Source organism: Morus notabilis, unplaced genomic scaffold (genome assembly GCF_000414095.1).
Source record: "Morus notabilis unplaced genomic scaffold, ASM41409v2 Scaffold78, whole genome shotgun sequence".
NCBI classification, from domain to species: domain Eukaryota; kingdom Viridiplantae; phylum Streptophyta; class Magnoliopsida; order Rosales; family Moraceae; genus Morus; species Morus notabilis.
This window is the reverse complement of record NW_010367622.1, coordinates 1,433,648-1,447,965: the sequence shown is the minus strand read 5'-3', so window position 1 is coordinate 1,447,965 and position 14,318 is coordinate 1,433,648. Positions and strand designations below refer to the sequence as shown.

General features: G+C 34.3%; 1 protein-coding gene across 1 annotated transcript; it reads left to right on the top strand.

Annotated features, from left to right (window-relative positions):
- The first annotated feature begins 1,573 nt into the window (after positions 1-1,573).
- On the top strand, positions 1,574-1,972 carry LOC112094465 (uncharacterized mitochondrial protein AtMg00820-like). The gene has a single exon (XM_024175319.1). It carries the CDS (start codon positions 1,574-1,576, stop codon positions 1,970-1,972), a length of 399 nt encoding a protein of 132 aa, XP_024031087.1.
- The last annotated feature ends 12,346 nt before the right edge of the window (positions 1,973-14,318 follow it).

Below are 14,318 nucleotides of genomic sequence, written 5' to 3'. Positions count from 1 at the left end.
TTCCGCCCAGGGCCGCGACGCCCAAATAGTAGAGCCGCGGCTCTACTTCGAAGCATTGTGTGGATAGGCTATTTTTCAGGCCAGGGCCGCGGCACCCAAATAGTAGGGCCGTGGCTCTACTTTGAACATTTTGTCGACTTGAGTTCATTTGAGTTCCAAAAATTTACAAAAATGCCACACGATTCCAAACATTATAAATATGATTTTTAAGGTTATTTTCTAGGATCTTTTGGCTAAGAAAAGAATGAGAGAAGACGACTCTAAGAAGGAGAGGAGGATTCGTTCAAGAACATAGTTCAACTTCGAATTCGCCAAACAGTTTTATTCTTTCCTGAATTTCTTATGTTAATTATTATTATCATTATGTTTTCTTTTTCAATTATGTTCTAAATTTCTGGACTAGGACTACAAGTGTAGCCAAGACATGAATATTTGATTTCATTTATTTTCTTTCAATGAAGTTTATTCACTAAGAGTTTTCATTCATGAATGTCTTTCTTTTATTGTTCTTAATGCTTTCAATAAACTGATCACTTATTGAATTGAAAACCTAAATTGAAACCCCAAAAGGAGATTTTTAGGAAAGTTTCTAATAAAAGGAACCGTAAGGTGCGTAGGACATCGAGAGATAGTAATACGACTTGCAAAAGTAATTTTAAAAAAATCAAAGAACTTAACAAATTTCTAGAATGGTGGGATTCACATCTAGCGATAGTTAATTTATATGTTAGAAATATTTTTAATAGCATCCCCAGAAGGACTATTAGATAAATTAGAGTTTTTCGTTCTACTATAAGAATGGGAGGCGATATTAGTGAATAATTGGAATTAAATAGGAATTGTCTTAGTGAAACTTGTATGCTCTAGTGTTTTATTTGCATTGATCTCTTTTCATAATTATTTTGCGTATAATTTGTGTTAATTTATTTTACTTTCTTTTCAGTTTTAATCTATTACAAAGATTTTATTTGTCTAGATAAAGTTAAAAATATCAATTTCAGTAATTGTTAAGCTAGTCTCCGTGGGAACGATATCTTATTCACTCATTATATTACTTGCGCGATTCGTACGCTTGTGAAAAATCACATCAAAAGGCTTGGGTGATTTCGTACTATTTGATCCTCTTGACCTAGCCTTCTCGGTACCTCAAAAATAGGACTACTCAAACCCCACTAAATCCACTAAATCCATCTCAATTCCATCTTCTACTTCAGTCCTTGAAAATGTGTCTGCCCCTCTGTCAATTCCTACACCTATTTCAGTTCCATAACCAATCTCTACTCAAACTTTCGTTCGTATTTTTGACTCTATGAGGTTTCCTCGGGTGTATTCAAGGAAAAAGGCTATTCCTGACCAGACACAAGTTTGAGACACTGACTTGAATCCTGCTAACAAAAACATGGTAAGTCATGATCCTTTCTTGCATACCTAGTATGCTGAAATTCCACAAAATGATTCTCATCTTCCTATTGCAATTAGAAAAGGTACTAGAGAATGCACACAACGACCATTGTATCTTTTGTCTCACTATGTGTCACACCAACGTTTGTCACCTCTCCATAGAAATTTCATTATGAGTCTAAACACTGTTTCTGTTCCAAACACCTTATCTGAGGCATTATCACGAAAAGAATGGAAGAATGCTATGAGAGAGGAAATGGATGCACTAGAGAAAAATAAGACATGGGAGATTGTTGACAAACCGAAGGGAAAGAATCTTGTAGGTTGTAAATGGGTGTTTTCTCTGAAGTACAAGGCTGATGGCTCACTTGAAAGATATAAGGCAAGATTTGTCGCTAAGGGATACACCAAGACTTACAGAGTTGATTATCAAGAGACGTTTGCTCCAGTTGCAAAAATGAACACTGTGAGAATCTTATTATCCGTGCAACCCACTTTAATTGACAACTTTAACAATATGATGTCAAGAATGCTTTTCTACACGGCGATCTACAAGAAGAGATCTACATGAGCATTCCACCGGGCTATGGAGGAAAAGAGACAGATAATAAGGTATGCAGACTGAAGAAAGCTTTATACAGGCTGAAACAATCCCCTAGAGCTTGGTTTGGGAGATTTGTTAAAGTCATGAAAGGAGCAGGATATAGACAGAGTCAAGGAGATCATACCCTTTTCATCAAACATTTGGCCACAAGGGGAGTAACATCACTCTTGGTATATGTTGATGATAATATTGTCACAGGAGATAATGAGGAGAAAGAAGTCCTAAAACAGTGTCTAATCAAAGAATTTGAGATAAAGGAAATTGGAAGGCTGATGTATTTCCTTAGGATTGTAGTTTCATACTCAAACCAGGGAATTTTTATTTCACACCAGAAGTATGTGACAGATCTCTTAAAAGAAACAGGAAAACTTGGTTGTAAGCGAGTAACTACACATGTTGAACCAAACCAGAAACTGTGGGAGGCAAAAGAAGAACCAAAGGTTGATAGAGAGATGTATCAAAGATTGGTAGGGAAGCTGATCTATCTCTCTCATACCCTATCAGACATAGCATATTCAGTGAGTATGGTAAGTCAATTCATGCATGATCTGAGAGAATCACATCTTCAAGCTGCCTATAGGGTGCTACAGTACTTGAAAGGTTGCCCGGGAAAAGGAGTCCTATTCAGGAGAAATAATAGGCTCACACAAGAATCTTACACAAACGCAGACTATGCATGATCTATAGTGGATAGAAGATCCACATTAGGCTATTGTACCTTTCTGGGAGGTAATTTGGTGACTTGGCGGAGCAAAAAACAGAATGTGGTAGCTAGGTCAAGTACAGAGTCAGAGTTTAGAGCTATGGCCCAAGGAATCTGCGAATTGTTATGGCTTAAGATCATCCTAGATGAGTTGAGAATCAAGTAGGAAGGACCAATGAAGCTGTACTGTGATAACAAATCATCAATTAACATTGTTCATAACCCTGTATAGCACGATAGACCGAAGCATATTGAGATTAACAGACACTTCATCAAGGAAAAGCTAGAAGAAGGTCTAGTGTGCATATCTTATGTACCATTAGGAAGTCAATTGGCAGATGTCCTAACTAAGGGACTTAACTGTGCAGTTTTTTCATGAAATTGTTTCCAAGTTGGGAATGGAAGATATCTATTCACTGAGAAGGAGTGTTGATTTGTATAGCTATAACTGAAGTACAGGCTGTATAGATTGTATAGAATCAGTTATTCTAGGAAATTTAACTCTAGAAAGTTGACTCCAACCCGGGATTGATAGCCTTCAATCCGTGATTGATAGCCTAGGATACTTTCCTAATTTAGTTTGTTAGTCTCTGGTTTCCTAATCTTGTATCCTAGAACAGCCTGTATATATCTCGATGTATCTCTGTATCATTCTATTCGAATAATAACATTAAAAACATTCTTTCTCTCATATTTCACTTCACTTGATATTTTTTACTGTTCATTTTGACTTTTCCAGATTCTATAGGATTTATCTCCTTAAAACTAAATATGAAACCTATCCAACTGTTTTAAAGTTACAAAAGATGATAGAATTGAGCAGACAATTAAAATCTTGCAAAGTGACTACGGAAGGGAGTATAGAACAATGTCAAATTTCCTAGAGTCACGGTATTCACCATAAAGTGGTCTGTCCTTGCACTCCTTAACAGGATGGAGGAAAAATAGGAACGCCGTAGAAGTGGGTCTTACCTTCTTGGCTCATGCTCATGCACCACTCTCCCTTTGTCTCTATGCTTTTCATATTCTTACCTTCTTGGCTCATGCTCATGTACCACTCTCCCTTTGTCTCTATGCTTTTCATACTAATAACTTCCCTATAAACAGGTTTCCTTCCTCTATTTTGTCTAGTAAAAGCCCCTATCAATTACTATATCACAAACCACACAAGTATGACTTTCTTAAAGTTTTTGGGTGTGCGTGCACTACAACAATTTACCCAATTTACAACGAACTTATTGTCGTTGTAAATAATTAATTATTTGTGATGACATAACGTTGCAATTATTTATCGTTTAATAGGAAAATCATGCAGTCGCTAGTAATTCACTAATCGTCGCAAATATATTCTTGGCTGCAAATGTTATCTGGTGCCAACGTTTGCCGCCAAAATAAAATTATTTACGACGACATGTCGACGCAAATAATTTTTATTTGTGACAACACCTGTTGTCGCTAAAAATAACTCATTCATTTATTATTCTCCGAGTACAAAGGCGGTCAATTTGGCGGTTCTCAAAAGTTATTTGCAACGACACAAATATATGTTGTCGCAAATGCTGATTTTGTATTCCCTCGCGAAAATAAAAGGTGGTGAATTTAGGCGGTTCCCAAAAACTAATTGTGACAACATTGCATAATGTCATCGCAAATAATAATTCTAGAACATTCGTCATAAATACTAAAAAATTAAGTTTGACTAATTGGATTATTTGCGACGACTATGAAAATAGTGTGTTGTCGCAAATAGTTGACAGTTTCTGATTATAATTAGAATGTCATCATTTTATAACTTATTTGCAATGACAGTTAAAACTTTGTGTGACGACATTGTCGTCGCAAAAAATTCTGTCTATATACCCGCAACCAGGGCCTCCTCCTCTATTTTTTCTGATCACTCTCTCTCACTCTCGGCCTCTCCCCAGTTTTCCGACCCCAAACCCCCAAAACCTCCTCCTATTCCCTTCTAAATCCTCACCAAATAATCATTTATCATAAGTTTTAATCATTTTCATTATTTTTTCATCAAAAAAAGTATAAAGAACAAACTCCGTCGCTGCCAAATTCTGCCACAGCCGCCGCCGCTGTTGTCACTCTCCCACCTAATTCCGCCATTTTCTGCCCCCATTTTAGTGGGTTTTAAACTTAAGTTTTTTGCATATCTATTGTATTTTTTAGTTTAAAATGTTTGGGTTTTTTTTGTTTGTTTGAATTTTGGATTTTAAATTTTGATTTATAGATTTTAGAATTAGTATATAATTTGAATTTTGGATTGTACATTTTGAATTTTAGATTATGAATTATGAGATTGTTGAAATTTAGTATAAGTGTGTGTGAATCTCTTAGGGTGTTATTTTATGAAATCTGCTTGTAATTTGATTTAGGTTGAGATTAAAAATTTTAATGATTGTTCTGGGTGGCACATTTTGTAGTTATGGTGTGTCGAAATTTTTGAAAAGCTGTTTTTTACAGGTTTGGATTTTTGGATAATAAGAAAAATAAGTCGTTTTGTTGTCGAAATTTTATTAAAACTTGTTAACTTTAAGATTTTCAGTAATAAAATTTAATTACATTAATGGAAAGTAAATTAAAAATTTATTATAAACATTACAACTTAAAAAAATGATAAGAAAAATTTATATTAATTTAGTCTAAAAAAGTAATAAATAAAGTGATATATTTAAATGGATAATAAAAGTAATGAGTGCAATAATAATAGGATAAATTATTCATAAAATTTGATAAAACTTTATAAAGTTGAAACATTAACTGTAAAACTTTTTTGGTGAACGTGACTATATAGTCACAAAACCAACACGTGTGTGTATGAATATAAGTTTATTTGTGATACTTTTAATTAGCACGTTCATACATGAAATAACTTTAGACCTGTTCGAGGATAGGTGTGTAGTACCGGTGCTTGAATAGTCACGTTTGGACAGTTTGGTATTGTCATTTATGTGTTTGTCATTCAATTTCACTTGCGTCTTTGGTAGATATTTTGGTGTGTTATCCTTTGTTCTCTGGGTGTGCGTATTTGATAGCACACTTTAGAGAACTAAATTTGTTAAGAAATTGAGTAAGAAATAAAGTAGCTAATAAACTTTATTTTTTATACGACATAGAGTCACAATGTCCGGCCCAATAGCTACATGTGTCGGCTTTGCAAGATGATCACAGTCTCCACCTGATTTGCCGAGACTCCCGGCACATTGTAAGTCATGTATTATATGCTATAACATATGAACTGTATTTTTTTATTCTACGAACTCTATATAATCAAAATTCGTTATTTTTGTTTTTTTACAGTTCTAGAGACGACACCTCGACGTCGACCTGATCGAGGGGTAGCTCTAGGTTGGGATATAGTGGAGAAGGTACAAAGAGAGAGGAATCTTTCTGTCTTGTTTGACGAGGCCGGTACTGTTGGGAATAGTGTCCTAGAAGCATGAGATGTAATATGATGTTTATTATTTAATTAATAAAAGAGTTTATTCATCCTTTTATGTGCTTATATTTATGAATATTTTATGAATATCAAATGAAAATTCCGTGATTATTTATGTAACCTTAAACACAGTATATAAGTGTTATATACAAGAGGATAGTGTTTAAGGATAATAATAAAAAACATTGTTCATAATGAATTTAATTAAAGTTCAGAATCTTTAATTAAAATATTATTAATACAGGTCATTCCCATTTAGAATGGAACGGTACTATCCGCACTGTTAATATGGTGAGATATTAAATGAGTGTATTTCGCATAATGAGATTGTGTGGAACAAGGACACAGACACAATATGAATTTCTAATAATTTCCGTTAAGCATAGAAATTCTAATTGAGTCTACCGATGGTCATATATAAAATGATCTTAATCATGAGTTTTTAACAAACTCCTATTTATGGATTTATGTCTTTTGATTTACTTGGTACGGATTCCGAGACACTGAATCCTATTCCTTGTATTTTGGAGACATGATGAAATAGATAGCTGGGAATGTTATTATACGATATGGAATCCATTCCTTCTTGAGATAGAAGTAGATAAATAATTCTCTTGAGTGTTGATTCGGTACTTGGATTAGTAAGAGCGCTCTGGTTTATGAATGTGTTTTATGAATCACTATCCATTAGAGAATCAATGGTACTCAAGGATGAAGATATAATTAGAGAGGTTAACGGATTCTACCTGACTCTAATTATGAATTATTTATGGAGGATTGATCTATATGTAATGATTATATCAAATGGAAACTTTGCAGTTTAGAAGTAATTAATGTCTATAATTTTGAGAGTTCAATTCCAAGTTTATAGTGGAGTAACTATTGGAATTAATAGAATTAAATAATTAATTAAAGTGTTTAATTAATTATTAATTTTATTGGAGCTCGGGATTATAGGTCCATTAGTCCCCGCATCATCCTTGTAATTCTACCAGACACAAAGGGCAAAATGAGAATTTTAGAATTACGGAATTCTAAAATTAAATACTCGAAAATAATTAATTGAGAATTAATTATTATTTAAATAATGTGATTATTTAAATTTGAATTTGAATTATAACTGGACTACAGGATAAATGATGATTTCTCTTCCTTCCCTATCTGTTATTGGCGCCACACACAGGGTAAAAACCCTAAGGGGTGGCCGGCCACTTTATGGATAAGTAGAGGAGATTTTGTTGTTCTAAATTCAAATAGGAGATAGAGATTTGATTCTGTTTTGAAGTTTGACTTCTACTCTTTAAATATGAGAATGATAGAAAATTGTGGAGACAATTTTTGGAAAACATTTTTTCAGCCCTAATTAGTTAGTGTGGCCGAAATTCTCTTTGGAGAGAGAGAGGAAAATTTTTTCTCCCAAAAATTCCACATCGTGCATGCGTTGGTGTTTGTGAAAATTCGAGTGTTATTGAAACCTGTTTTGTCTCACGTGTGCCCACACACACGTCTACATGGAATCAAGGAATCGACGTGGAAAACTTTGGTTTTCTAAACACAAAGCTTGGAGCAAGGACTGTTCGTGGACAAAGAACTCAAGTTATCATTCGAGTCGGCTTCCAGGTATTTTCCTGATTGAGTTCTTGATATATATAAATTAATGTGATTAATTTATTCGTGCATAAATTAATATAATCTATAGAGTATCTCAAAAGTTTTATGAAATTTTTGTTATACACGATCCGCCTCCCCGCCACGCTTCCGCATCCGAATTCGATTCGGTTTCCAACAGGTACGTGGATGGTGATTAGCGAAAACGGCCCATTTTTGACAGTGTTGTCAGTTTGAGCACCAGAGATATCTGTAACCCACACTACAATGCCTAGAAAGACGTGCCTGAGGAGCACAAAAGGATGATTCAGAATCGTATGCGGGTATTTATTTGAAACAAAATTTATTTAAATACAATATTTAAAATTTATTTGTTAATTTTTTAATGTGTCGCAGGATTGATTTAATCTCGACTACAACCGCAACAATGACGTCATTAGAGATATAGTATATCGTGAAGCTAGTAAATGTTACAAGGACTGGAAGACTACCTTGCACAGACACTTCTAGAAGATGGGAGGGGCAGAAAAGGAGGATTTTGTTAGGCAAAATCCTCCTAAATACTTGAGGAGAAAAGAGCAATGGGGACCTTGCTGCAATCATTTTATATCTCTTGCTTTTTAGGTTCAATTTCATTATATCTTCTTATTTTTTATTAATTTATTTAATTACTAAGTATGTTACTAATTCATCTATAATCATTATTAGAAAAAATCTGTGACAAATCAACAAAACCGTGACAGTCATAAGTGGTCTAGCTTGCATGGTAGAAAGTCATACTCCCAGCATCATTTCGACTAGGTAATACTAATTTGCATACTTGTTAAGTTTTTGTCACTTTGGCTTAAAAATTATTCTAACACATTCAACTTGATTAGGCAAATCCCGAGACCTAGCAGCCAAGATCATTAATTGACAATTTGGGTGACATGCACCGTCATGGGCAGAGTTTTGTCAATCCGGACGCTGAACAGGCATTTGTAAGTAAATTTTAAATTAATTTCTTTTTTCATATTTAACATAACATAGTATACTATTTTTATTTATTTTTGTTTCATTTACCTTTGCAGGCTTAGTTGGAGGGGGAAAGAACCATGCAGATGACACAGTCTGCTGGCGAGGGTTCATCTGTCATGGCGATCAATGATGAGAGGATTATGTCCCAAGTCTTGGGTAAGTGCGGAGGACACACTAAGGGAGTGGGACTGACACTACCATGGAGGAATCGTTCAAGCGCTTCCACCTCATCATCTGGTTCGCAATCAGACGAGTCGTGTTGGGTTAATTTGCCCCAGTATGTCCAAAATTAGCTAAACAACCTCTACATCGACCAATGCAACAAGTTCGACAACCAACAAATCATGATGGAAGTTATGCGCTTGATGAATCCCAACATCAACTTCTTGCCAGTTAACCATCCTCAACTATTGGTTCCTCCGCTGCCTGGGCTAAACAAAGAAGACGAGGACAAGGACGACGATACCGCTAATTTAGGGGATTAAAATATATGTTTTTATTTTTTTATTATCAACACTTTTTAGTATTTATTGATTAATTTACTTTTTAAGAATAATCTTATTATTCTGTTGACTATTTTATAATAATTTTTTATTAATAAATATAAACTTTATTGTTCTATTTTATTATTAAATTTTCTTCTAATTTATGTATTTAATAATTAATATTATTAGTAAAGTACGGAAAAAAAGAAAAAAAGCGACGACACATCTAAATTATCGTCGTAAATAGTCTACATTACTAGCGACAACACTTTGAAGCATGTGGTCGCAAAAGGTTTTAAATAGTTTTCTGACGACACGTTGTTGTTGCAAAAAAGTTAGTACACGTCATCATTAACGACATATTCGACGGAACATTTGTGACGACTTATTCGCAACGACGGTCGTCGCTAATACATTAGCGACGACAGTTAAAAACTATGTCATCGCAAATATTTTACTTGCGTTTGGTTTTTTGCGACGACTGATTTGCGACGACATGTCATCAAAAGTAAGATATTTACGACGACATTATAATTATTTGTGACAACAGTCGGTCATCGCAAATAAGCTTTTTTGTTGTAGTGGTGTTTTCCATGACTTAGGCCATGTATTGATCATAAATTGTATTTTTGATCTGTCAAATGTACATAAAGGTTATATTGTTTTCAAAAAGACAAAAGCCATGTCTACATGTTCAACGGAAAATCCTTCTGTTACGCCCCACAAAATCAGTCCTCTCCTACTCCTTTCCCAACAGACTCATCAATTTTCCTCCAAATTCCGTTTCTTCCTTTCTGTCCCTCCTCTCTAGCATCTTGTTCTAATTCTATATGATCCTCTTCTACCCTTGCTCCTCACTCCACCCCACCATCTCTTCTGCCACACATGTTCATTCAGCTTCCCCTACCTTACCATCCACAATTCCTATCCCAAGCCCTCCCCTACTTCCACCGCTCCTCTCATTTCTTCATCTCCTTCTGTCACACCACATTCTTTGTGTGCATATTGAGGTGTTACTAATGTTATACATAGTGCTAATGATCTTACTGCTGTGCAGTCAACTCTTGCTCTCTACAAGGGACCAAAACCCAAAAATGTTCATTCCATTATCACCTGAATTAACGATGGACATTCAAGCCAAAACCCTTATGTAGTCCTGTCATCATTTCTGCTCCATCTGACTTGAAGCCTACCTCTGCTAAGAATTGGACAAAGCTATACCAGCGGAACTAGAAGCTGTCCACAAAAACAACACTTAGCAACTTGTCTCTTCTCCTCTCAATGCTAAAATTGTTGGCTGCAAGTAGGTTTCTTAGCTTAAACTGAAACCCAATGGCACAATAGAGAGACACAAAGCACGATTGGTGGATAAAGGCTATCATTAGGCTCAAGGACTTGACTATTTTCGGGACCTTCAGTCCATGGTTAGACCTACCACTATTCGAATTGTATTGAGTTTGGTCTCTGCGTCAGTTAAATGTGCATAACGGATTTTTGAATGGAGGCTTGGAGGAGGAGGTGTATATGACAACCCCCGGCCTTTCTAGATTCTTTTCAGCCCCATATAGAGACTTTCTGGCTCTATATGGTCTGAGATAGTCCCCTAGGGCCTGGTTGACTAAGCTTAATCAGTGCTTGCTTCAATGAGGTTTCAAGGAATCTAAGGCATCATTAATGGAGATTTATAGCATCATTCAAGTAAATACAGATTAAGATCGTAAAAACATAAGCTTGTAATATAGCTACACCTAATTCCAGACCGGTATATACACATATTACATATGTTTACTCTTGTTGCCAGCTCCACAATGCTCTTTATTCTGGTCTATAAAGACGACATTATTGTTACAAAGAGTGATTCCGGCCTTGTTCAACAATTAATTACCAACCCGAATAAATGGTTTTCCTACAAGGATTTAGGTCCTCTATCCTATTTTTCAGGCATTGAGTCACTTGATCAGGCAATACTCTCTACTTCTAGCAAAAAAGTACGTCACAAATCTTCTCAAGAGAGCAGACGTATGGGACAGCAAGCCATACACAACCCCTATGTCCTATGGACCGACTCTCCCTCTCTTTATGATGGACAGTTGCTCTCGCATACCACCAATTATCTAAGGCCTCATTCATTTCACCGATTCGAGATTTCAGTTTTAGCTTTCTACAGTTAAAAGCTCTAAAAAAATGTCACTTTTTTTTTGCTACAGTTAAAAGCTCTCAGAAAATATCACATCTAACTTTTTTTGTTACAGTTAAAAGTTTTCAGAAAATATCACATCTCAACTCGAATTGAAAACTCGAATCCGGGAAGAGAACGAGCCCTTAGTCCTGTTGAAGCACTTCAGTATTGCACTCTTAACACTTCTAAAATTGCCTATTCTATCAATAAAAAATGTGACCGTTTATGCATGCTCCAGCCTCCTCTCACTGACAACCTGTCAAGCGCAAATTAAAATACCTTAAAGCTACAGCTTGCTTTGGTCTTACTTTTCAAGCTTCCAATGATTTGTCCTTTGTTTGCAATACAGATGAAAATACTAGTGGATATTGGAAACAAAGACTTTGTTTTTTTTTTTTTTTGTTAATAATTTTTCTGTTTCTTGGTCAGTTTTGTCACACATGACCGTTGTTATCTCTCTTGGGTTTGAGGATACCTTATCCTCTGCCCTTGTTATTGATCTTTATCAATGAAGTTTTTCTTATCTAAAAAAGTACTAGTGGATATTGCAGCTTCCTTTGTCTAGATCTAATTTCTTGGCTTTCTTCCAAACAAGAGATTATTTCTCGCTCTAGTGTTGAGTCTGTATACATAGGGCTTGCTAATGTTGCTGCCAAGGCACTTGGATCGAAAGTTCATCTTCCTCTCCCTTACTCAAATGTGACAGCGTCAGTGCTACTTAGCAGCCAATCCCATTATGCATGCTAAAACCAAACATGTTAAAATTGACTGTCACTGAATTAGAGAGCGTGTCATGAACAATACTAATTGCACTCTCTTCATCCCACGAGAACTAGCTTTCTAATGCCATGACTAGAGCACTTCCAACTCAACGGTTCTTAAATCTCAGGAGCAATTAGCTAAACACATGTACAGTTATACTCTCTTTACTGTACAGAAAAAAGTTTTGTAATTGTATATAGTAACGCTTTACTAATTGCTCAGCATTCATCTGAGCCTTTCCCAAATACTGTGTTTCCTTCCCTGTACTTTTCTTCATTTTTCTTTTCTGCAAACAGTTTCTAATTTGGTGTCAGAGCTACCTTCAAACGAAACGAACCCGTCTTCTCACTCACCAATTTCATCCTCTTCCTCCACTCATTCGACTCTTCACCAACAACACCAATTTCTTTACCAGTTCTAATTTGTAGAAAGATATTTTAGTAATTACATTGATAAGATTCCTATTTCTAAGTCTATTAAACATTCACAAAGGAAGATATTTTAGTAATTATATTGATAAGATTCCTATTTCTAAGTCTATTAAACATTCACAAAGGAATTGTATTATTTTCAATTTCACTTCTTAATACATAAGTAAACGCTACATATTTAATCAATGATCACTATTTTTGTACCTTTATTTTCCTTTCCAAACCTACAAGAAATATAAAGTCTCAAATACTACAAGAATCAAATTTTGACCATAAACTGAATTAATCGGCATTTTATTATAATAATAATAATTATTATTATCATTATTAATGTCGTCATCATCATCTTATTAGTTACTACCACAAAATGTCGTACATTAGTTGGTATCTTCGCTTAAAATGTTTTAACAGTTATCATATGCATTAGTACATAAAACGTGAACAACATATTTTAAATCTTTATAAATCTTGGGTGCTCGTACTTATTTTTTCGACAATTTTATTACTTTTAGTAATATAGATTAGGGCCTCTAATTAACATGACATTGAACAACAAAATCATACATTTTGGGGCCTTCAAGAGAAGGGGGCGGATAGTGATTTTCATTATCTCCATACCCATATTAAAGAAAAAGAAATCATAAAAAACTATTTGTTTGAGGAACAGCATTAGGAATAGGATGACATTTTGAGGTGGCTTTTGAACCGCGGTTTTTGTAGTCAAATGATAACTTGGATTGTAAATAGTTCCGAAACAAGTAAAGATAAAGACGAGATTATTCTTTTTTTTTTTTTTCTCTCTCACTTTTTCAGAGACACCCAACCCTTTTAAAATGAGAATATTAAACAAATTTATAATACTGAAGGACGACCTATTAACGTGTAAAACTCTCTCACTTATCATTTATAAATCGGTTTCCATTGTTTGATGTAAGGCTCAAACCATACACTTTTTAGATACTAGTTGACAAAATCATGAGTTCTTTTTTTTCGTTCCACTTATGATTTCAATATATTATTAAGTGACTGCGACCACTAATATATATATATATATATATTACATAATACACTTAGATATACATGTAAGGTCACGAGAGTCCCAAGAATAAAAAGATTCTTAGTATTTTTCTTGTTGTAATGATTAAATAATGAATGAAAAGTAAATACATTAACCAAGCAATTAATGTTAAAGCTTAACATATATTATATTTAGTATAAAATTTGCCGCCAAACGTGGCATAGAAAAAACTTGTAAGAAAAGCATTATATGGGAGAGTGATTTTCCTATTAAAATGCTAAGAATTTGACAAAATGCTAACGTCAATTCCTATTTGTCATTAGAAAATATATATTAAAATAGCATATTTGTTATGTTATTTTGTTTGTGCTCCAATGCATAATGCTATAGTAAATGCTAAATCTACTTCATCTTATAATCATTAAACTTTAAAAATTATAAAAGTAAACTTTTATTTTTAGAATAAATGAAAACATAAATATATCAACTAGTCAAATGCTAAATTTTAACATACGCTATACTTAGTAGTAAATTTCTTATTAGTTATATTATATGCTAAATTTAACTCCAAGAATAGCATTATATTATTATATTTGAGAGTATTTTCTCAAATGATATATTTTGACATTGGCACACTATTTAGCATTGTATTGAAAATGCTC

What these genes read in the sequence shown, in the direction of transcription:
- LOC112094465 (XM_024175319.1), top strand. Translation starts at nt 1,574, where the DNA reads ATGAGTCTAAACACTGTTTCTGTTCCAAACACCTTATCTGAGGCATTA.